This window comes from Bufo bufo, chromosome 4, assembly GCF_905171765.1.
Source record: "Bufo bufo chromosome 4, aBufBuf1.1, whole genome shotgun sequence".
NCBI classification, from domain to species: domain Eukaryota; kingdom Metazoa; phylum Chordata; class Amphibia; order Anura; family Bufonidae; genus Bufo; species Bufo bufo.
The window spans coordinates 515,974,911-516,001,055 of record NC_053392.1 but is presented as its reverse complement, the minus strand read 5'-3'; the positions used below and the strand labels follow the sequence as shown (position 1 = coordinate 516,001,055).

Sequence of the window (26,145 nt, the reverse complement as noted above, 5' to 3'; positions counted from 1 at the left end):
TAACAACTGTTTAACAATATAAACCTCTAAAAATTGTCCTTCAGCGCAGTATCTCAAATACACCTCTTTTAGATTATTGTTCATAACTTTCATTTAATGTCCACTAATTTCATGTTTTTTTTTTTTTTTTTAACGCAACAGTCTCTATTCAGTCTCCATTTAAAATGCAACCAGTCACCTCAGATATGGCTGCTGGAATTTCCAGAATCTGATGGTGAAGATGCTAGTGGCCGGACTTAGCTGCAGGGTAAAAGTAGTATTACATTGAACTAATTCAAATAAATGGGTAACCATGCACTTCCGTACCATACTTGCTCTTTCAAAGGGGCAATATCTCTTTATAAATGAGGGTTTCAAATTGTATGATGATGACCATATGCTCTAATTGTGTTAAAGGGTTTGTGCCACTAATATAAATGTATGCCGTACAACAAATATTGCTGTAACATCACTTTCCCCTGATATCACCACTGATCTTAGCAGACACATGAAAAAACAGGAAATAGCATTCAAGCATTGAGCATAAGAGATAACTGCAAATGAAGTAAATTTTAAAAATAATCAAGGAGGAATGTGAGCTAGAGTAATCAATAAAAAAAATCTTTACAGTGAAAAGTATTTTATGGTACAACCTCTTTAATTGGAGAACCTCACCATAAGCCTCATAATGCAGCTAAAACGCTTTATCCTCAAAATCTACAACTGATGAGATATGTATGGTTCAAACGAAGAAAATAATCCAGATCTAACATAAAATGTGAGATAATAATTCACTCCTGACATCTGTTATCTAAAAATAAACTGTGAATGGTCCTGTTACTTTGAAATCTATTTGCTGGAATCATATTACCATCCTACATAGTAGACACTGAAAGGTACAGATGTGAAGCAGATTTACTCCTCTCCAGTCATGTATCATCATGGCATGAACAAGCACATAAGAAACTTAATCTCTGTTTTATAATTAGAATAAAAAGTTCAGGATGATTTCAATATTAAGCTATTATTTTTATTCTTTAGCCATAGATTTTTATTTTTTTTCCCACCCAAGAGAAGATGGGTGGGGATGGTGTTTGTGGGGGGTAAGTTTATAATATTTTTTTTTGTATTTATCTTAAATCAGTTTTTGTACATATTTTGAGTCATTGTATATTTAACCCTTTCAGTACTGGGTCACTTTTCACCTTAAATCCCAGGCCGGTTTTTGCAAATCTGACATGTGTCACTTTATGTGGTAATAACTTTGGAATACTTTTACTTATCCAACCCATTCTGAGATTGTTTTGTCGTGAAGCATTGTACTTTATGACAGTGGTAAATTTGAGTCGATATATTTCACCTTTATTTATAAAATAATCCAAAATTTACCCAAAATTTGAAAAAATTCACAATTTTCGAAATTTCAATTTCTCTACTTTTAAGACAGATAGTAATACCTCATACAATGGTTATCAATCAACATTTCCTATATGTCTGCTTTATGTTGGCATAATTTTGTAAATGTCATTTTATTTTTTTAGGACGTTAGAAGGCTTAGAAATTTAGAAGCTATTTTTCTAATTTTCAACAAAATTTCCAAAAACATTTTTTTTGGCACCAATTCAGTTATAAAGTAATTTTGAGGGGCTTACATAATGTAAACCACCCATAAATGACCCCATTTTAGAAATTACACCCCTCAAATTATTCAAAACTGATGTTACAAACTTTTTTCTTGCAACACAGCAAGGTTAACAGCAAAATAAACCTCAATATATATTACTCTGATTCTGCAGTTTACAGAAATACCCCATATGCGGTAAACTGCTCTATGGGCACATGGCAGTAGTCAGAAGGAAAGGAGCGCTATATGGATTTTGGAGGCAGATTTCGCTATAATGGTTTTTAGGCACCATTTTGTATTTGAAAAGACCCTGACGTACCCCTACAGTGCAAAACCTCAAAAAGTGACAACATTTTGGAAACTACACTGCTTAAAGAATATATTGAGGGGGGTACTGAGTACTTTGACCCTCTAAGCGTTTTACAGAATTTGGAAACACTTGGTTGTAAAAATGAAAATTTTAATCCAATAAAATGTTGCTTTAGCCCCAAATTTTTCATTTTTACAAGGGTAACAGGAGAAAAAGCACCCCATAATTTGTTATCCATTTTATCCTGAATACAGCAACACCCTATATGTGGTGGTGAACTGCTGTGGGGGCACATGGCAGTACTCAGAAAGGAAGGAGCGCTATATGGCTTTTGCAGCGCAGATGTCACGGCGGACGTGCACAGTTAAACAGATAACACACCAACCAGGCTCTGGACGAGAGACGGGGGAAGGGTCACCTCCTAATAATCCCTGACCTCTTTCCCTACAATGCTCAGCCCACAGATCAAATCTTAAAGGTAGATTTGCTGTGTCCACCAGCCTATGCTAACAGAACCCTGAACTCCCTGAGATGGTGAAGTGGGGAGAAAGGAGCTGCCAGCTCGCACAGAACCTGGATGGGATAGATGACATAAACAACCAAAGACACTTATCTGCTGAGAGCAGGAACAAACAGCCAACCTTCCTTTCTAGCTTCCAAGACCACAATGAAGAGTATAATCCGCTCAGAGCACCTAAGCTGGAGACTATTTAAACTAATGACTCCACCCAGTGCACCTGATGCGAGGCGGATCCAGCACAGCATCAAAACAAATACTAGACTTGTGCTGCAATCCTGGCTGACCTCCGCACATCGTCAGAGTGGGGCATGACAGTACCCCCCCTTCTACGGGTGACCTCCGGACACCCTGGACCAACCTTATCCGGATGGGACCTATGAAAGGCCCTCACCAGACGGCTGGCGTTGACATCTGACGCCGGAACCCACATCCTCTCCTCAGGACCGTATCCCCTCCAGTGAACCAGGTACTGGAGGGAACCCCGCAGAACTCTTGAGTCGAGAATCCTGGAGATCTCGAACTCCAAGTTTCCCTCGACCAGAACAGGAGGAGGAGGCAATGGCGATGGTACCACCGGTTTAACATATTTTTTTAGTAAAGACTTGTGGAAGACATCGTGGATCCTCCAAGTCTGCGGCAGATCAAGTCGAAATGCCACAGGATTGATCACAGCAGAAATCTTATATGGACCAACAAATCTTGGACCCAGTTTCCAAGATGGCATTCTCAACTTGATATTCCTAGTGGACAACCACACCAAATCACCCACACACAGGTCCGGACCAGTCACACGTTTCCTGTCAGCCATTCGTTTATACCTCTCACCCATCCTCTCCAAATTCCCTTGAATCCCCCGCCAGATAGAGGATAAGGCAGAAGAGAATCTCTCCTCCTCTGGCATCCCGGAGGAACCAGACCCAGAAAAGGTACCAAACTGAGGATGGAAACCGTATGCGCCAAAAAATGGCGACTTACCCGTGGACTCCTGCCTATGGTTATTCAATGCAAATTCTGCTAAGGGCAAGAATGAGGACCAGTCCTCCTGATTCTCAGCCACAAAGCACCTCAAGTAGGTCTCCAGGTTTTGATTAGTACGCTCCGTCTGACCATTCGACTGTGGATGAAAAGCCGACGAGAAAGAAAGTTGAATGCCAAGTCGAGAGCAGAACGCCCTCCAAAACCTGGAGACAAACTGCGTGCCCCTATCAGAGACAATATCCGAAGGAATACCGTGCAATTTAACGATATTATCCACAAAAATCTGCGCAAGAGTCTTAGCGTTAGGCAGACTTGTTAGTGGTATAAAGTGAGCCATTTTACTGAAACGATCGACTACCACCAAAATCACTGTTCTCCCGGAGGAACTCGGTAGGTCCGTAATAAAGTCCATGGACAAATGTGTCCAAGGACGAGATGGAATAGACAATGGAAGAAGTGAACCAGGCGGTCGAGTATGAGCAACCTTAGACCGAGCGCAGGTTTCACAAGCTGCCACGTAATTCTCAATACTCTTACGCAAACCTGGCCACCAGAACCTCCGAGACACCAGATCACAGGTGGACTTACCACCAGGATGTCCAGCGAGAACAGTATCGTGATGTTCCTTAAACACCTTGTATCGTAGGCCCTCAGGAACAAACAACCTCCCTGGGGGACACGAACCAGGAGCCCCCTCCTGAGCTCCCAACACCTCCATCTCTAATTCAGGGTACAGAGCGGAGACCACCACTCCATCCGCCAAAATCGGCGCTGGATCTTCTGAATCACCTCCCCCAGGGAAGCTGCGAGACAAGGCATCCGCCTTGACGTTCTTGACCCCTGGGCGAAAGGTAACCACGAAATTGAACCTGGTAAAAAACAATGACCATCTGGCCTGTCTAGGGTTCAGACGCTTGGCAGATTGCAGGTAAGCCAAATTCTTATGGTCTGTATACACAGTAACGGGGTGAGAAGCCCCCTCTAACCAGTGACGCCATTCTTCAAAGGCCAACTTGATCGCCAACAACTCCCTATCTCCAACATCATAATTCCTCTCAGCGACCGAGAGCTTCCTGGAGAAGAAGGCACACGGGACCCACTTGCCAGGAGAAGGACCCTGCGAAAGCACCGCCCCAACGCCCACCTCTGATGCATCAACCTCGACCACGAATGGCTGAGAAACATCCGGCTGCACCAGAATGGGAGCAGACGCAAAACGCTCCTTAATAGCCGAAAAGGCCTGCAATGCTTCATCCGACCAGACAGAGACATCAGCGCCCTTCTTGGTCATATCAGTAAGAGGTTTGACTAGCGTGGAATAATTCAAAATAAATTTTCTAGAATAATTCGTAAACCCCAAAAATCGCATCAAAGCTTTCTGATTCTCCGGTCGGTCCCACTCCAGAACCGCCCGGACCTTTTCGGGGTCCATACGAAAACCACAATCAGAAAGCATGTATCCCAAAAATGGAAGCTCTTGCACCGCAACCAAACATTTCTCCAATTTGGCGTATAACTTATTCTCCCGCAGGATCATCAAAACCTGTCTCACATGATCCTGATGGGTCTTCAGATCAGGAGAATAAATTAAAATGTCATCAAGGTAGACTACTACGAACCTCCCCACCAAATGATGAAAAATATCATTGACGAATCGCTGAAATACCGCTGGCGCATTCGTCAACCCAAAAGGCATTACCAGGTTCTCAAAATGACCCTCGTGCGTATTGAAGGCCGTTTTCCACTCATCCCCCTCCTTGATCCTGATCAGATTGTATGCTCCTCTCAAATCCAACTTGGAGAACACCTTGGCTCCAACAATCTGATCAAAAAGATCAGAGATCAAAGGCAGGGGATATGGATCCCGGACTGTAATACGATTCAGCTCCTGGAAATCCAAACACAATCTCAGTGATCCATCTTTCTTCTTCACGAAGAACAAACCTACAGCCACTGGAGACTTAGATGGTCTAATATGACCCTTTGCCAAACTCTCGGCGACATACTTTCGCATGACCTCTCTCTCGGGTTGAGAGAGGTTGTAGAGCCGAGACTTAGGCAACTTAGCCCCCGGAATGAGATTCACAGGACAATCATAGTCACGATGAGGGGGCAATTCCTGAGCCCCACCCTCCGCAAACACGTCCGAAAAATCTGAGAGATACTGAGGCAAGGCCGTAACGGACACTTCAGAAATAGATGTGACAAGACAATTATCCGAACAAAACTTGCTCCAACCAATGATTTGTCTCGCCTGCCAGTCTATAGTTGGGTTATGTTTAGACAACCATGGCAACCCCAAAACTATTGGAGCTGGCAAATCCTTCATGACGAAACAGGAAATAATCTCAGTATGTGAATCACCCACCCTTAAATGAATATCATGAACAACGTGAGTAAGGCTCCCTTGAGAAAGAGGGGAAGAATCAATGGCAAAAACACGAATCTCGTTCTCTAACGTGCAAATACTTAGTCCCAAACCCTGAAGAAACAGAAAGTCAATTAAATTTACCCCAGCACCACAATCAAGAAAAACATCAACAAACACATTTCGAGACTCTAGCGCCACCATAGCTGAAAGGAGAAAACGGGAACTGCAGGGAACTTGCACACCAGTCTGCTCCACCACACCATTCATACCACCAAGTGTGAGGGAGTTTTTTTTTCTTTTTCTTTTTTCTTTATCACTCTCCCCTGTGGTTCAACATACGGACAAGAAAAAACAAAATGACCCCTCTTTCCACAAAAGAAACATAAATTGTGCGCTTTACGAAAGTCTCTACTATCCGAATGGAAAGATATCTGACCTAACTGCATGGGTTCCTTTCCTAGGCCAGAATAACAAGCAATATCTCACTGGGCAGCTGGTGGAACAAAACTACACGCGGGAGGAATCCCCTGCACAGAGGGACCCTTACCCCTCTCTCTGATACGTCTATCCAAACGTATCGCCAAAGACATTGCATTTTCTAAAGTATCTGGGTATTCATGAAAAGCCAGAGCATCCTTCAACCTTTCAGATAGCCCCTGACAAAACTGGCTACGTAACGCGGGGTCGTTCCACCCCGACTCAGTAGCCCACCTCCTAAACTCTGTGCAGTAAACCTCAGCAGTATGTTTACCCTGTAGTAAGTTCCGTAATTTTGACTCTGCCATTGAAACTCGATCTGGGTCATCGTAAATCAATCCCAGGGCTTTAAAAAATTCCTCCAGCGACCGGAGAGCCAGAGAACCGGGCGGCAGGGAAAAAGCCCAGGATTGCGCGTCCCCTTTCAGCAAAGACATGACGATACCCACCCTCTGATCCTCATTACCTGATGAAAATGGGCACAAACGAAAGTACAATTTACATGATTCCTTGAAACTGAAAAAATCATCAGTACCCCCTGCAAATTTCTCCGGAAGAGCGACTTTAGGCTCCCCAACAATTTGACCTGTACCTGAAGCCAACACCCTCTGACACTGTGTGACCGTACTACGTAGATCCGCAACCTCCAGGGACAAACCCTGCATGCGGTCAACCAGTGCTTCAATTGACGCCATCCCATAAACACTGAGAAATGGCGGTCACAGTATGGCGCATTATAATGTCACGGCGGACGTGCACAGTTAAACAGATAACACACCAACCAGGCTCTGGACGAGAGACGGGGGAAGGGTCACCTCCTAATAATCCCTGACCTCTTTCCCTACAATGCTCAGCCCACAGATCAAATCTTAAAGGTAGATTTGCTGTGTCCACCAGCCTATGCTAACAGAACCCTGAACTCCCTGAGATGGTGAAGTGGGGAGAAAGGAGCTGCCAGCTCGCACAGAACCTGGATGGGATAGATGACATAAACAACCAAAGACACTTATCTGCTGAGAGCAGGAACAAACAGCCAACCTTCCTTTCTAGCTTCCAAGACCACAATGAAGAGTATAATCCGCTCAGAGCACCTAAGCTGGAGACTATTTAAACTAATGACTCCACCCAGTGCACCTGATGCGAGGCGGATCCAGCACAGCATCAAAACAAATACTAGACTTGTGCTGCAATCCTGGCTGACCTCCGCACATCGTCAGAGTGGGGCATGACAGCAGATTTTGATGAATAGGTTTATGGGTGCCATTGGTTTTAAATTTTTGGGCGATTGTCTTAGGTAGGGGCTCATATTTTGCAGGATGAGATGACTGTTTGATTGGTACCATTTTGGGGTACAAAAGACTTTTTGATCACTTGGTATTACACTTTTTTTGAGGCAAGGTGACCAGTGGCTTTTTTGACACTGTTTATTATTTTATTTACGACGTTCACCTGACGTGGTGGATCATGTGATATTTTTATAAGCCGGTCGATATGGACGCGGCGATACCTAATATGTATACTTTTATTTTTTTTCCCTATTTTAAAAAATATATATTTTACTTTACTTTGGGAAAAGGACGCTTTTTTTTTTTTACTTGAAACTTTAAATTTTTTGTAAAACTTAATTTTTTAAACTTTTTTTTAACTTTATTTTTTGTCCCACTCTGGGACTTCAACTTTTGGGGGTCTGATTCCCTTTCACAATGCATTACAATACTTCTGTATTATAATGTGTTGGCTGTAAGTGTATTACACAGTGTAATACACTTACAGTCTTCCTGCCTATGAGATCCAGGGGGCTGGATCTCACAGGCTCTCACGGAAGGCAGCCACGATGCCTAAGGAAGGCATTGGGCTGCCTGCCCTGCTATCGGGTCCCCGTCACAGCAGCACGCGGACCTGATGGACACCCCACCCCGCACCCGGCAGGATACCGCACGTGCCGCGATCAGCACTGACCGCAGCAGTGCAAGGGTTAATGCGCTGGCATCAGTGTTTTCACCGATGCTGACACATACCGTAGGGGTCCGGCTATCAGTGACTGTCGGACCCTTGCAGCTGATCATGTGGGCCCAGTTCCTACGCCTGCCCGATCAGAGCGCCGTAGCTGTGCGGCGGTGGGATTTCTGTCCCAGTTTCCAGCGCCATACATGAATGGCGTTGGTATCCTACGGGTTAATATAAAAAAGACATAGACACAAAAAGGAATAGAGCTTAGATCTTGGTATCATATAAAAGTCCAGAATATAAGCCTAGCACTTGAGTGTAGTCAAGGATCATCATATAAAGATTTAGTATTTGGTTCCACGTGCTTGTAAGAAAGAGGTGGGGACGTTGAAGCTGCAAGTGACATCCGGAAATAAAATCAATAAAATGACTTCCCTTTATTGTCATCTAACCCCCATACTGCCTCCTGTGACTAGTGAGGGAATACAGGCACTTTTCTTCTTGTCATTTTACAATTAGAAAGTATAGGTGTGCTCTGACATTCTCTTTTATTTCCACTATGGAAAAGATCAGGATGTTAGTCAACTCTGACTCTGACATTTACTAGTATCTGGATCACAGAGCATTTTGGTCTAATTAAAACGGAGGAATATGTTAAGATATATGCAGGTACAATATGCATAGACATAAGTGGCACGTATGAACTTTGCACATTCAAAAACAACAGGTTTTGTGTGTATCTGGCTATTCTAAGGCCAGACTTTTAGCCACAAAGATGAATTTTTATAATTTTCTTTTTAAACAGTACACCTTGATGCAAAATTGCATGAAGATAACTCAGATTTTAATATGCAGGGTGATATTTTTCACAATGTGCCACTTGTGTGACTACTTGGAGAAAATATATAGGTATGGTGGTATAATATGATTCTTTCTTTTTACTTTAAAATTCTGAGTTTGATGTGACCATTGTCGCGCATTGAAAGGTTTAAAGGGGTTTTGCCATAAAAGACAACCATTGTGATATAAGAGAATCTCTAGGTTAGGCTCTCGAGATTCCTGGCAACCAGCTAATTTTGCCATTTAAAAAATCACCATTGGCTACTCATTTTGCCCTATAGCAGCCACTACAGGGGAAACATGGCATTTTATATGACCATTCAAATGAATGGCCATTCATACAGTCTTGGACTGGGATGCCTACTGCCCACCAGTAAAATACATTCTGGGGGCCTGCTGCACAGCCACTGTACATGCAAATACTACCTGCTCACATAGCAGTAGACAGCCATAAAAGGCTCAAGACGATGGATTATGGGGGTCCCTGCAACATCTTCGAGCAGGCAGGTCACTAGAAAAAAGGATACCAGCTGGCCTGCCTCTATATATACGTATAACCCATCTCATCTCCCTGATGAATCTAATGGGTAGTTTGTTAAATAATCTACCCAGTTTTGATATGTTGTAATGGGGGCCCACCTGTATCAGTCAGTCAGGAGTCACCTTTTCCCCTGTGGGCTGAGCCAGTTGATATAATACAAGAACATACTGCATCCCCCAGAGTTATGGCCACTGCTAGTTATTGAGTCTCCATTATGGTGTCGTCGTCCCCCTTCTGTTAGGTCTATGTAACCTAATCAAGTGTTTAGAAAGGGGTTGTTAGATCAGACAGCCCCTTTAAGGAGCAAGAAGAAAGTTTAGGTAACCACTGTGATGCTGGAATAGTATAATATGCCATAGAGTCACCCTATTTTAAATGCTATCTCACTGGTTTACTAATGACTAGATGCCATGTGACCGTATCAACTAGTATTAGTCACCATGTCACCAGAAACCAAGGAGAAAACATACTTTTAGTTTTCATTTCATTCCAAATATGTCATTGGCCATACACTGCAGTCATCCAACAATAATATACCAAAAAATACATTGGCTGACCAGAGGCTGGGCAGCACTCCTTTAATAAGACCATAATGTCCTGCACAGTATTTAGTACCAAACCTGTCAAATTATGACCAGGTCACCAGAGGAGCGGGACATCCCTCTGAATCACCAAGAGCATAGCCTGTACAAATATGTGACTTGTTACAATAAGTACATGCGTTGTGCTTTGTCAGGTTTTCTAGCAAAACATATTGAGATAATTATCAAAATGTAGTTTGGTTTGGCCACTGTGGATTTGCCATAACAGCCAGATGTGCGGTTAGCAATTGGCAATCCATCCTGTAGGATCCATAGTACCACCACTATTCTTATAATGAAAAAAATATCTGTGAATACTTAGCCAAAAGTCCTGATGGGATTTTCATGAGCAATTCAACCGAAAAATGCTCAGCTAGAACACATCAGATAGAATTTCCAAGCTCTTTTTAGGGCTGCTTTACATCTGCAGCTTTCTTTATTGAGTTGTAGCATTCCACGAGCGGTGAATGGGAAACACCTGTCTTTGATTTTCCGCGCTTTCGCAAAACCCTAAAATGTGAAAAATGAATGCTTTATATAAGAATCTAGACTCTCTAGTTAAGAGACGTGTTGTGTGACAGAAATAAAACTCTTCATACCACTTTTCATCACACTTTAAACTCTACTTTTCTTAGGCCATCAAACGGCAGAAGGCAAAGCCATATGTTTCACATGACTAGCATACACACTTGCTCAAGACGGATGAGAGAGATTTTCTTATTTTAGTTCCTATAGATTTTATCTGTTGCAGAGTGGCCTGACATTGTGCTATATGAAAAGTTTTATGCATTTTTTGACCCGTTACATAGCAAATCTGGAAGCAATGCACAACAGATAGAACTGCATGATTTTTCTTTAGAGTATGCATATGGGACTTTGTTTTACCCCATTCACCGGCCTTGCATTTTACATTGTATAAGGGATCGCTTCTTTCAGGGGGTCACAATCACAGATTTCCTTCACGGACACCAGGATTATAGTCCAAACTTGTTCTTTATTGTGGCACATCACAAATAAAATGAATACAAAATAAATGCCTGCCCGTCTAGGCACTACCTAATACACATCGGTTTTCCCTGAATCACCTATAAGCACCGCTTATGTACAGGTTCTCAGGCTCCAAGCCTTATCAGGTCCACTCAGCAAACATAGTCCACATCGAAATAGATCAGGTTTCACTAAGCCACACGGACTCAGCCCACCTGGCTGTGACCATACAAGTCTCCCAGGCTTCCCTCTCTGTAGGATCACTTCCTCTCCCCAGACTGACACACTGGGAGGTGCTTTATGCCAGCCTGACCATCGCAGACCTCACCTGCGATCCTCTCTGGAGCAAGGGAACACCCGTCCTGGAAGGATGTGGATTGGCAGATCCCACTTCCAGTCCTATCTGCCAATCCAACTAAAATCCAGCCCAGAATATACCAAAAACAACCTTGCCTCAACAACCTACATGCTGCTGAGACTATTGCATCCCGGATTTTAGCTATCCCACCCAGCTGAGGTATAGATGGCCTTGCGGTTCACCCGGCGGTTGTTTTGCGGCAAACTTTGCGTGTTCGCGATTCGCCGAACATGCGAACATATGGCGTTGTCCACTGGTGTCATATTTTTCTGCATTGCGCCAAATTTTGACCCTTGACACATCCATCAGGTGCGACAGGACAGCCAATTGAAATGTTTCAGCACATAGACACGCCCCCACCCTATAAAATAACCCAATCTGGCAGCCATTTTACATTCTGTGTTTTGCCAGTGTAGGGAAAGGTTGCTTTGTGGAGCAGGGACAGGCTGTTAGGGACACTAAACGCTAGCTAATAGGGCCACAAAAGTCCTTTTAAGGACTGGTATAGGAGTGCTATCGATAGGTGTGATAAACTGAGGGGTGTGATATACTTATACTTTCTAACATATTGTATCCAGCTGGAGGAACTTGACATAACACTCTAATATCGCTGGAACACTAAAAGTGGAACACTAGATACAAGCTGCTGTCCCTTATTTTAGATAACAGCTGAAGAGACGCACTGTTTCTTTGTATCAGTGTATGCTGGCAGCACTCTGTAGATGACAGGGGGTGTGTGGAACGTATTCTTAACAGGAAAAGTGCTTACTATGTACTGCACTTAACATCTAATAGCCCATGACGTCCCCCACACTATAGATACCGCTCTACGTGCTCTACGCGTTTCTATGTCACCACCAACAGGGTGACATGTCATCAGGAGCATAGGATGTTTGATATGAAAGTGGAATGCCCCATTAGCTCGGCATATTTCCACTATAGAGGATCACAGGGAAGACGCTGCATGCCGATATTGGCGCATGTGCAGCAAGATAGATCAAAGCCTACGGCTCTAGTACGGCCGTAGCGCAGACGCTGAGAGTCGCTCTTAAATAGAATAGACCATGCCCCCTGGGCGGAGCTAGGGGCAGCAGAGATACAGCAGTGAGGAGTGGTAAGCCCTCAATCTTATCGCTGCCTCATCTAAGGTCGCTTAAGGCACCAGAGGGATATTGACTTTATTTATTGGCATATATAGGCCCGATACACAGGGATAATCCATGAAATATATGCCACTGTATACAGGCAACCTCCGGAAGTAATAACTGACGAAACAGGCCACCACTGATGATATAAATATATGGTAGCTACTGCTTTAAATATCCGCACCCAGCGTTACCAATAGCAACCGAGGTCACAAATACAAAACAAAACCAACTACAATACACAGGGTCCATTGTTTGTATTCTACAATATAATGCACATCCGTATCTTTTAGGTACCAACTGATTCAGGGTACAAATTTAATACTTTGAATATAAATACAAAGAGGACATATGATATAATGACCCCTATATTACATGGGTGAAATAATGAAGAAGAAAAAGAAAAAGATGAAGTGGAAAGAGGAACCAACAAAAATTATATCTCAACAAGCACATCTACTGGGAGATGTCCGTCCCCTGCTTGAATATGTGTTTAGATGAAACATGTATATGAAATGTAGTCATTCAGACCAAACGGTTTAACGGTCTGTAGTGTGAAGGTCCATTGAGTTTCCTTCCGCAGTGGAGGTTATAAATATGACCCCCTCGTGGCGATGTTCCATCCCTTGAAAGGTCACACACTGCTTTACTCCTGGATGAAACTCCATGACGTGTATAGAGATTGGAGTATTATCCTCGTTATTGATACTCAGCAAATGCTCTCCAATATGCCTCCTGAACTCTCTTTTAGTCTTTCTCACGTATTGCTTCTGGCAAATACATGTGGCCACATAAACCACCCCTACCGTTTTGCAATTAATAAAAGACCTAATGTTGTAATTGCGTCCAGTGGTTGTACGTTTCACCATGTCGCCTTTATTCATAACTTTACATACACCACAGTTCCCACATTTAAACGTACCGGGTGGTCTATTGGTTAGCCATGTGGAATGCATTGGAGAGAGCTATACTGTATGTGCACCAATTGGTCATGCAGGTTACTGCTTCTCCTGTTTGTGATCAGAGGGTAGTCCCCCACAAGATGTCCGACCACAGGGCCTGACTTTAGGATACCCCAGTACTCTTTCAGGATATCCCTCTCTGTTGGCCTTGTCATATGTCCCAATGACTCGAACCAATTTGTTATCTGGTGCCCGCTCTCTAGGGACAAGAAGGTCATCTCTGTTGCTCACTGAGGCATGTTGATACTCCTCAGTGAGACAAGATCTGAGATATCCCTGCTGGAGGAACCTATTTTGTAGGTCAGACTCTGCCTGTTTAAAATCAACCCACTCTGAGCAATTTTGTCGCTCTCTCAAGTACTGTCCCTTTGGTATGCCATACTCGAGCTTATTTGTATGCGCGCTTTCCCATCTAAGTAGGGTATTAGTGGCAGTTTGTTTGCGGAACATCTTGGTAGTTATCTTTCTGGATCCATCAATACTTATGGATAGGTCCAGAAATGTCAGATGAGTACTCTGGATTTCCACTCGTAAAGAAGAGACCCGGATTGTTTTTATTGAGCTGTGACACACATTCATTAAAGGCTGTGCACGTACCATTCCATAGGATGAACACATCATCTATAAATCTTGGCCATAGCATTATAGACGATGTCCATTGTTCCATTGCCTCGCAGAATACATGTTCGTTTTCCTACCAGCCCAGGTAGAGATTAGCAAATGTCGGGGCACATGGGCTCCCCATGGCCACTCCCCTGAGCTGGTGGTAAAATTTGCGATTGAATGCGAACACGTTGTGATTTAGTATAAACTCAAGCAAAGCAATCACAAACTCATTGTGCGCAGATAGATGTGATCCTCTCTCTGCTAAGAATGTTTTTACTGCTTGACAACCTTTCTCATGAGGTATGGAGCTATACAGAGCTTCCACATACAGGCTTGCCAGTAACGTGTCCGTGTCACAATAGATGTCATTCAGACGTCTCAGGACATACTGTACATACAGTCCCTCACGTATGATGGGAGATTTGTGACAAATGGTTTTAGTATTTCGTCCACATACATACTTATTTTCTCCATGAGGCTATTGACCCCTAACACGATGGGCCTTCCCTTTACGGGGTTCAGCCCCTTATGGATTTTGGGAAAGCTATGGAACACTGCTGTCACTGGATGTTCAGGTAGTAAAAAGACAAACTCTGTTTTGTCTATTAGGTGCTGACGCAAACTAAGATGTCACTGAGTTAACTTTTTAAAATCCCCATGGGATTTTCCTCAAGTCGCTTGTAGCACAACCTATCATCCAATATTCTAATGCACATCTCAAGGACAACCACATTACCTCCCTTATCCGAGGGCTTTATTACTATGGATGAGTGCTTTTTCAACATATCCAACGCCACTCTTTCCTCATCGGTGATGTTGGATATGTGAGATCCATGTACATGAAGTGATATAAATTTTTCTGTTGTTACAGTCAGGAATGCAACTAGAGGAGAGTAATCATTAACCGGTGGATTCTTTCTTGAAGATTAGTAAAAGGGCCCTCTCCAAATTGCCTATCACCCTCTTCTAGGAGACCAGCCAGTAATCTCATGTCCTATAATTCCTCACATTCAATACCACGTTTTTGGCACTGTTCTTTATCATTGATGAGGAAGAATTTGCGCCATTATAAATAAATTTAGGTCCTTGACCCAGTTAAAAAGGTTGAAGTGACAATCAGATACTCCCGTGGCCTAAAATAATTTTTTTCTAGTTACAGCAGGGCACGTTTTTGAGAGTTTCCCTTTAAGACGCCAAAAAATGGCCCCTGATACATATTTTTTGTGGGAATATTTGCCAATGATCCCCCTCTGGTATGTCACTGTTCATGTTTTGGGACTATTTGTGCACTTCTAGTAAGTATTTGGTGGCTGCAAATATGACCTAAAGTTTTTTCAGGTTTGCCTGCCATTAAAGTTAATGGGGACCGCCGAACATTTGATCGCGAATGCGCATTCGCGAACTGTCCAAGCCGATGTTCGGCTATCACTACTGTCCACCTTATCACATATCCACCCCTTCTGTTCACATCTGTGGGGGGTGAACACTTGTAATACCCGGATGCTCGTGAGAGGGCATCTGCCGCACACCTTTCCCTTTATTTTTCCACACCCATGTAAGCAGAGCTTGGTTTATCACCAAAACTGATGTTCTGCATAACAGATAGTGTTTAAAGGACTCCAGTGTCCATGTAACGGGCCGACCCTCTCTTTCTACTCTTTGACTCGCTCTCCCTTTGTTTTGCATAGCTGCTTCAGCAGAGCATGCTTCTCACGGCTCGCCCCTTTTCCACGCATCTGGACCACTTTTTCCTTCTTTTCAGCAGGGGCTTCCTCAGGTTTGGGGGCAGATTCAGATTGTATTTTGCATCTTCAGTGGCTTTTCCCACTTCAGCAGCCGCTCCTTTCATCTTAACTTTGGTCTCTGCAGCACCTGGGGACTTCATGTCCTCCAACTCACCAGCCTTAGCTTCTTCAGCCCTTGTCTTTTTTGAGTTTTCATTCTTTTCATTGGCCTTCTCATTCTTCTTGGGCACGGCAGCATATACTTGCCCTCTTAACTCCTACTCCTCTTTTTCAGCGCGGTAGGAGTCACCGGGGACTTCACCAGACTCGTATTATTCTGGTAATTTCTCCATAGGCTCACCCAGGATATTTTTCTCCTTTCGGGCAGGATTCAAGAGAGCCAGCCCATCGTAGTAGACCGGAACCGCATACTGGTCGCCCACCTCCTCGTATTTCTTCCTCAGCAAGCTGCTGGCTACTTGGAAGGGCTTGTAGGCGGAGGGGGCATGTTTCAGGCCCAGACTACACTCTACCATAAGTCTTTTGGCTTCCGCAGCACTATCAGCCTCATCAACTTGATCAGCAGAGACCTCTTCCATCTTTTCTGCTTTGGCTGGCACAGCAATGTCACGGTTTCCAGACCTATTCTTAACAGGTCCTGGTTTGTACTTTTCTAACTTGTGGACGTTCTTCACAATGTCATTCTTTGAGCTTATAATTTCTTCCAATTCTGCTTTAGTGTTGATCGAGCGCCAAAGTGCTCGGGTGTTTGGGTGCTTGGGTCGAACACCGAGAACCCAAGCACAATGGAAGTCAATCGGAGAACCCGAGCATTAAACCAGGCACCCCCTGCTCTGAAGAGGGGAGGGTGTCTGGTTCATAGGAAAAGGTCAGAAATTTATGGAAACACCACCGAAATGGTTCGGGAGTAGCATGGGGAGAATGTCTGGATGAATCTTGGACTCCCAGGTCGCTTCTTGGAACGATGTTGTCCGAGTAGTATGCCCCTTTTACAGACTGACAATAATAAGCACAAAACAGAAGATAAAATCGATTTCAGAAGAAAAATTGTTATAAATTGTATATTTACTTGTATATAAAGTGCAAGTGCTGCCAAAAATTACAAGAAAGAAGCACTCCGATACAACCTGTATATCACATAATGGAGGGCCTCATTGACATTGTGGTACAATTGTTCAGGTAGTGGGATTACTACACTCATAAAGCCTATGCACTAAGTGAAAGGGCTTCCAAAAATTACAAGGAACCGGCACTCCAATACACTCTTTATTACACATAAAGGAGGGTATCATACACCCTTGAAAAATTATGATTGATGGCCTGCTGGTGAACCTCAAAAACATTAGGAGCAAGGGCCTGCTGGTGATCCTCTAAAACATTACGGGCGAGGGCCTGCAGCTGTGCTGACCATCTAAAACATTAGGGGGGAGGGTTTGCTGCAGAGCTGACTCTCTAAAACATTAGGGGCGAGTGCCTGCTGCTGATCTAAGCATCGAAAAAATTGTGGGCGAGTGCCTGCTGCTGAGCTGACCATTGAAAAAATTATGGGCAAGGGCCTGCTGGTGAGCTGACCCTGTAAAACATTATGGGTGAGGGCCTGCTGGTGAGCTGACCCTCTAAAAGATTGTAGGTGAGGGCCTGCTGGTGAGCTGACCCTCTAAAACATTAAATGCAAGGGCCTGCAGGTGAGTTGACCCTCTAAAAGATTGTAGGTGAGGGCCTGCTGGTGAGATGACCCTCTAAAACATATGTGAGGGCCTGCAAATGAACTGACCCTCTAAAATATTGTAGGTGATGGCCTGCTGGTGAGCTGACCCTCTAAAACATTATATGAGAGGGCCTGCAGGTGAGCTGACCCTCTAAAAGATTGTAGGCGAGGGCCTGCTGGTGAGCTGACCCTCTAAAACATTACATGCGAGGGCCTGCAGGTAAGCTGACCCTCTACAATATTAGGAGCGAGGGCAGACTAATAAGCATGTTAATATGATGGAAGAGGAGGATCAGAAAAGGAAGATTTAACTACATACCCTTTTTTGTGGTGGAAGGGGTGCATGGGAATACAGTGCATTCAGTACATTATAAAAAACACATTTAAAGTGCCTTCATGTTCAGCCGCTTTTCTCTGGTGGAGTAGAGAAGTCAGGGGCAATCCAGGCCTTGTTATTTTTATAAGAGTCAACTTGTCAGCATTTTCAGCTGACAGGCGGATGCGCTTATCAGTTATTATGTCCCCAGCAGCACTAAATACCCGCTCTGACAAAATGCTGGTGGCAGGGCAGGTCAGCACCTCCAAGGCGTAGAGCGCCAGTTCGTGCCACGTGTCCAGCTTGGACACCCAGTAGTTCTAAGGCACAGAGGGATCATTGAGGACACTGACACTGTCTGCTACGTACTCCTTCACCATCTTCCCAAATTTTTCCCTCCTTGTGACACTAGACCGCTCATAAGGGTGAGGGTGTTGGCGGGGTGTCATGAAACTGTCCCAGGCTTTGGAGAGTGTTTCCCTGCCTCTGTTGGAACTGCTGTGTGTTCCCCTCATCTCCCCTCCTTGGTTACCTAAGGAACTACGTACTCTGCCGCGTTGTCAGCTCGAAATTTTTGGAGCAATTTTTCCACAAGGACCTTGTATTGCACCATTTTGCTTGTCCTCTCCACCACAGGAATGAGAGATGAGAAGTTCTCTTTGTAGCGGGGGTCGAGAAGGGTGAACAACCAGTAATCGGTGTTGTCCAAAATGTGTAAAACACGTGGGTCACAGGAAAGGCAGCCTAACATAAAGTCAGCCATGTGTGCCAGAGTCCCAACAGGCAAGACTTCGCAGTCGTCATCAGGAGGATGACTCTCAATCTCCTCATCCTCTTCCTCCTCTTCTGCCCATCCACGCTGAACAGATGGAATTAAACTTCCATGGGTACTACCCTCTGTAGCAGAGACAACCGTCTCCTGCTCCTCCTCCTCATCATCATCATCCAATTTGTGCTGAGAAGACGAACTGAGGGTGGTCTGGCTATCACCCTGTGTAATGTCTTCCCACATTTCCACCTCTTCCACATGCAAAGCGTGGCCTTAATTGTGAGCAGCGAGCGTTTGAGTAGACACAGAAGTGGGATGGTGACGCTGATAATAGCGTTATCGCCGCTCACCATATGTGTTGATTCCTCAAAGTTTCTTAAAACCTCACAGAGGTCAGACATCCATTGCCACTCCTCGCTTGTGAAGAGTGGAAGCTGACTGAAAAGGCGACGACCATGTTGCAGCTGGTATTCCACTACTGCCATCTGCTGCTCACAAAGCATGGCCAACATGTGGAATGTCGAGTTCCAGCACATGCACATGTCACACAACAGTCGGTGGGCTGGCAATTGTAAGTGCTGCTGCAGCATTGACAGACCGGCGGAAGCTCTCGATGACTTGCGGAAATGGGCACACAGTAGCGTAGGATTTGTAAGTGTATGCGCAAAAAAATTAAAAAGGGTATTTGGTATGTGGAAACATCACACAGGAGATATACCGCAGATAATGTCACTTATGTCAGCAGCGGCTAATAAAAAATTACATGGAATGTCACAGGTATTTGGAATGTGGAAACGTTACACAGGAGAAATACCGCAGATAATGTCGCTGATGTCAGCAGCCGCTAATATAAAATTACAGGGAATGTCACAGATATTTGGGATGTGGAAACGTTGCACAGGATATGTACCCCAGGTAATGTCACTGTCCACAGCGGACACCGTCTACGGAAAAAGTACACTGGATGTCACTGATATTTTTGGGATGCGCACATGTTACACAGGAGATGTAGCGCAGATAATGTCGCTGTCTGTAGCGGCATAACTATTGCATGCTATTTTGCGCAGGATGCGCTAAAAATAGATGTTGCTGCCACACACAATAGTCCTTAAAAGGACTTTTGGGTCTGTAAAGTTTTAGCAATTTAGCTGAAGTTGCGCTAAAAATACATATTGCTGCTGCCACACACAACAATAGTCCTTAAAGGGGTTGTCCGGGATTGAGGACTTTGTCACATTAGTACAAGACAGACATACATATAACATACATCCATGTCCGACCTTTACACATGTTTCTGAATCCCCATTTTCTTATATGAAATTCTTCACCGGAAGTGAACTTTTCTTAGACCCGGTGAGGTACCGGGTCCCTTGCAGGAGCGCTGAAGCCTCTTCTTCCGGCTGCTCAGGGAGCCCGGTGACGTCACCGGCACTGATTGGCAGGCTTTAGCGCTGCTCTAGGCAGTAAAACGGCTAGGGCAGCGCTAAAGCCTGCCTATCAGAGCCGGTGACGTCACCGAACACACTGCCCGGCGGAAGCCTCCACGGGGCAGTGTGTTATTGTAAACAAAAGAGCCTTTGCCCTGCGTGATTTGCCGTGCACCTGTTGCCATTTTACTTGCTCTTGGTGCCATTTCACATGCCTTAGGTTAGCCTCCTCCTTGAGCTTTTCATGCTCCAGATTGGCCTGCATCAGCTGCTCTGTAAGATCCTCCATCCACCCCATAGCAACAGACTTTAATTAGAGACCACAGTCTCCAGGTGTCTCTATTTCACTGGGCCCTTTAAATCTCAGCAATTTGCAACACAGCAGAAATGTCCAGAACAGCAAGAGCAGCAGTTTTCACCGGACAAACAGGCTTCCGGCCCTTTAAGCTCCACACAGCAACTCCTTGCAAACACAGTAGAAGTGTCCAGATTAGCAGTATTTGGCAGCACCTGCTCTTTCTGCCATGTCGTTGCCCCTAGTCTTTTTAGCAACCTGCTGTTGTTGATTTTGCAGGCATCCTCCACCAATTGTAAGGGATTGCTTCTTTCAGGGGGTCACAATCACAGACTTCCTTCACAGGCACATCACAAACAAAAATAATACAAAATAAACGCCTCCCCGTCTAGGCACTACCTAATACACATTGTTTTTTCCTGACTCACCTATAAGCACAGCTTATGTACAGGTTCTCAGGCTCCAAGCCTTATCAGGTCTGCTCATCAAACACAGTCTACACAGGAAGAGATCAGGCTTCACTAAGCCACATGGTCTCAGCCCACCTGGCTGTGACCATACAAGCCTCCCAGGCTTCCCGCTCTGTAGGATCACTTCCTCTCCCCAGACTGACACACTGGGGGGTGCTTTATGCCAGCCTGATCATCGCAGACCTCACCTGCGATCCTCACTGGAGCAAGGGAACACCCATCCTGGAAGGGTGTGGATTGTCAGATCCCACTTCCAGTCCTATCTGCCAATCCAACTAAAATCCAGCCCAGAATATACCAAAAACAACCTTGCCTCAACAACCTACATGCTGCTTAGACTATTGCATCCCGGATTTTAGCCATCCCACCCAGCTGAGATATAGATGGCCTTGCGGTTCACCCGGCGGTCGTTTTGAAGCAAACTTTGCGCATTTGCGATTCGCCGAACATGCGAACATATGGTGATGTCCGCCGGCACCATATTCTTTTGCATTGCACCAAACTTTGACCCATGACACATCCATCAGGTGGGACAGGACAGCCAATTGAGATGTTTCAGCACATGGACACCCACCCACCCTATAAAATAACCCGATCTGGCAGTCATTTCTACATTCTGTGTTTTGCCAGTGTAGGGAGAGGTTGCTTTGTGGAGCAGGGACAGGCTGTTAGGGACACCAAACGCTAGCTAATAGGGCCCTACATGCTGCTGAGACTACTGCATCCCGTATTTTAGCTATTCCACCCACCTGAGGTATCTGAGTGGGATATACACACCTTCCCGCACGTCCACCTAATCACAATTGGTTGATAGTTTTCATATAGGACATGCTCCAAAATGGAAAATCAGCAACATGTCTTTAAATCTGCAGATGTTTTCTACTGCATTGTGTTCTTAATCCCAATTATTTTACATTATACTGTACTTTAGTGAGAGATTTTCAAAATTCCATAGAAAATCATGAAAATGCATGAAATGGGTGAAATGATTGACTGAGCAAGCAGTGTAAGAGTATACTTATACGTGCCAGTGCGTACTATTAGTACACTGCACAGTTATCTATTAGGCCGGGTTCACATCAGCATTATTGAATTCCATTATAGGTTCCGTTATAACAGAGTTATAATGGAATATAACAGAATTCTAGGACGGAGTGCAAAACAAAAGTCCTGTAACCAGGACAATTTTTTCTGTCATCTATAACGGAAACAAACAAAATCGTTATGTGCCCCCATAGACATGTACTAGGACGGAGCAAAATGGAATGCCTCTTAAAGGCTTCCGTTTTGCATTCCATCCTAGAATTCCGTTATATTCCATTATAACTCTGTAATAACGGAACATATAATGGAATTCAATAACGCTGATGTGAACCCGGCCTTAATGGTTACTATAACAGCCACAATTTTGAGGGTATGTCCCCGTGCTGTGAAATTGCCACAACAGATTTTTCAGATCTGCTGTGGATTTTTTTCCGACATGGAAACATACCGTAAAGAAGCAATCCTTTTCCAAATTTTTTAAAAATAGATTGATTGTTATAGTATTACTGTTGAACATAGTTCAGTCCTGAAAAATGTGTAGACTCAACCAAGTATATCCTCTACTTTATATAGAGACCAATAATGGTTGAAATTTCAACAGGAGCATTTCTTCTTCTCTGCTTCAATATTAAGATGACTCTTTGATGTTGCCTCTATGTTTCTTACATTTCAGCATGTTGGGCATTCTGTTTTTTGCAACATTGATACCATCAATATCAACACAAGAGGCTGATGAGACCATAACATATACGGTAAGACATATGGTCAACTAATCATGACCCCATTACATAGGGGATTTGTTAAATCTAGTCCTGTAATGGCTATCATGTAAATAAGTGCTTTGTCGGGGAGATGTAACATGTTGAGAACATACAAGCTCCATGCAGGTTTTGTCCTAGGACCCCAGTACTGCAAGTACCACACACTAAGCTAATGAGCTTCTCCATTTTCATTTCATATTTAAAATTAAAGGGATTTTACAAGACCCCAAAAAATTAGCTAGAGACATTAAATGTAGGGATGACCGAATCGACTTTGGATGAAACATGGTGGCCATTATGGCACATAACAGGTAGGTTCCCGTCTTATAGAAATCGCCTTGACGTTTGGCAGATGGGCCCAAATAATTTTGTACAAAATGTATTTGCCAAGGATCTCAAATTTGCAAAATAAGCGTAGCATTAGCACCAGAATGTTTTCTATAATTATGGCATTATTGTACTTTATTTGTGTGTGCAGAGTGCTGTTGCATTGTCTTTTTTTTCTGTATATTGCTATAGCTACAATTATTCCTAAAGATATAGCCATATATAACCTTCATTCATGCATACAAAGTTAACTTCCAAAAGAACGACATCTGCTTACAAATCTTTGATGAGTTATTTTGATGAGATTACAAAATAAAGGTCCTGGAAATGTATAATGGGTATAAAAAGTCTACACACCCCTGTTAAAATGTCAGGTTTCTGTGCTGTAAAATTTTTTTGGACAAGGATAAATCATTTCAGATCTTCCACCTTTAATGTGACCTATAAACTGTACCACTCAATTAAAAATCAAACTGAAATCTTTTAGGTGGAGGGAAGAAAACAAAAAGAACTAAAATAATGTGGTTGCATAAGTGTGCACACCCTCTTATAACTGGGAATGTAGCTGTGTTCAGAATTTAGCAATCACATTCAAAATCATGTTAAATAGGAGTCAGCATACACCTGCCATTATTAAAAGTGCCTCTGGTTAACCCCAAATAAAGTTCAGCTGCTCTAGTTGGTCTTTCCTGAAATTTTCTTAGTCGCATCCCACAGCAAAAGCCATGGTCCACAGAGAGCTTCCAAAGCATCAGAGGGATCTCATTGTTAAAAGGTATCAGTCAGGAGAAGGGTCCAAAAGAATTTCCAAGGCATTAGATAAACCATGGAACACAGTGAAGACAGTCATCATCAAGTGGAGAAAATATGGCACAACAGTGACATTACCAAGAACTGGACGTCCCTCCAAAATTGATAGAAGACAAGAAGAAAACTGGTCTGGGAGGCTACCAAGAGGCCTACAGCAACATTAAAGGAGTTGCAGGAACATCTGGCAAGCACTGGCTGTGTGGTACATGTGACAACAATCTCCCGTATTCTTCATATGTCTGGGTTATGGGGTAGAGTGGCAAGACGAAAGCCTTTTCTTATGAAGAAAAACATCCAAGCCAGGCTACATTTTGCAAAAACACATCTAAAGTCTCCCAAAAGCATGTGGGAAAAGGTGTTATGGTCTGATGAAACCAAGGTTGAACTTTTTGGCCATAAATCCAAAAGATATGTTTAGCCTAAAAATAACACTGCACATCACCAAAAGAACACCATACCCACAGTGAAGCATGGTGGTGGCAGCATCATGCTTTGGGGCTGTTTTTCTTCAGCTAGAACTGGGGCCTTAGTTAAGCTAGAGGGAATTATGAACAGTTCCAAATACCAGTAAATATTGGCACAAAACCTTCAGGCTTCTGCTAGAAAGCTGAACATGAAGAGGAACTTGTACAGAAGGTAGCAGGCACACTCGTATTTGGGATTAAATAAAGTGGTTTTATTTTAAATAGCTAAAATCAATTAAAATCTGATGTAGGATCGAGTGTCTTTTGGACAGGGGGATGACATAGAGTGAAAAATGGGTGGTGGTGGTAAAACTTCCGGACACCGGGTATGTGTACCGGATAGAGGAAAAGTAGTGAGGTAGGTGAATGGTGGCAATCTTGGGTGAATGCCTTATTGGGTCAAGTTCATATGAGTCTGTATATATGGATAGTGCATCTGTGGGATGTCTATCTATAATCCTTTCTTCACAGATGAAGTCGAGTAGTCCCTCTTTTGGGGGACTAACAGTAGTGGAGTGTCCTAAAAAGAGGGAGCTGTCTCGCTGTGAGATAATGAGAGGTTGACTTTTCGATATAGAGTCACTTGTGATGGCTTTTGTATATAATCTTTGCAGGCTGAGAAAAGTACTGTGGGGGGACTGGTGTTCTGAACCTGAGTGCGGCATCCCACACTGTCTCTGGTTCAGAAATCACTTACCCACCGACCAGGGGTGTCATCTGTAGATGTCCCGGGCAGGTTGTTCGCATAGTTCGGCTCTCATGGTTCCTGGGCGCGTCTAAGACTCCTATACTTGATATTTAAAGCGTTAGTTCGCAGTGATCCTCCACACTGTTAAACGTGTTTCGGGACTTCACTTGGTCCCTTCATCAGTAAGATCACTGCGAACTAACGCTTTAAATATCAAGTATAGGAGCGCTCCGTATATTTAACAACCATATTCAAACAAACCAGAGGATCCCATTCACGTGACTATCCCCTGGTCACGTGTCTTCATTACGTCACCTACCAGACGCGCAAGACGCGCCCAGGAACCACGAGGGACGCCGCGAGCCAGAGAGCCGAACTATGCAAACAACCTGCCCGGGACATCTACAGATGACACCCCTGGTCGGTGGGTAAGTGATTTCTGAACCAGAGACAGTGTGGGATGCCGCACTCAGGTTCAGAACACCAGACCCCCCACAGTACTTTTCTCAGCCTGCAAAGATTATATACAAAAGCCATCACAAGTGACTATATATCGAAAAGTCAACCTCTCATTATCTCGCAGCGAGACAGCTCCCTCTTTTTAGGACACTCCACTACTGTTAGTCCCCCAAAAGAGGGACTACTCGACTGCATCTGTGAAGAAAGGATTATAGATAGACGACCCACAGATGCACTATCCATTTTATGGTTTACACAGTCACATATTTTTATATTTTTCTCATATTTTCATCCAATTTTTCGTTTTATTTGGATATATATCTCCATCATATATACGGACTCATATGAACTTGACCCAATAAGGCATTCACCCAAGATTGGCACCATTAACCTACCTCACTACTTTTTACCTATCCGGTACACATACCCGGTGTCCGGAAGCTTCACCACCACCACCCATTTTTCACTCTATGTCATCCCCCTGTCCAAAAGACACTCGATCCTACATTAGATTTTAATTGATTTTAGCTATATAAAATAAAATTATTTTATTTAAAATAAAACCACTTTATTTAATCCCAAATGCGAGTGTGCCTGCTACCTTCTGTACTATTTCCTATTTCCTTGACTGGGTGA

The 26,145-nt window shown here is 43.7% G+C and overlaps 1 protein-coding gene across 1 annotated transcript in view; it reads left to right on the top strand.

Moving 5' to 3' along the window:
• The window catches only part of EFEMP1 (EGF containing fibulin extracellular matrix protein 1), a 130,425-nt gene that overhangs the window by 6,617 nt on the left and 97,663 nt on the right, over positions 1–26,145 (top strand). The window contains exon 2 of the mRNA XM_040429712.1: positions 22,674–22,752. Within this exon, the coding sequence (XP_040285646.1) occupies positions 22,675–22,752 (78 nt within the window). The 5' untranslated portion in view covers position 22,674. The remainder of the gene's footprint in view (positions 1–22,673; positions 22,753–26,145) is intronic.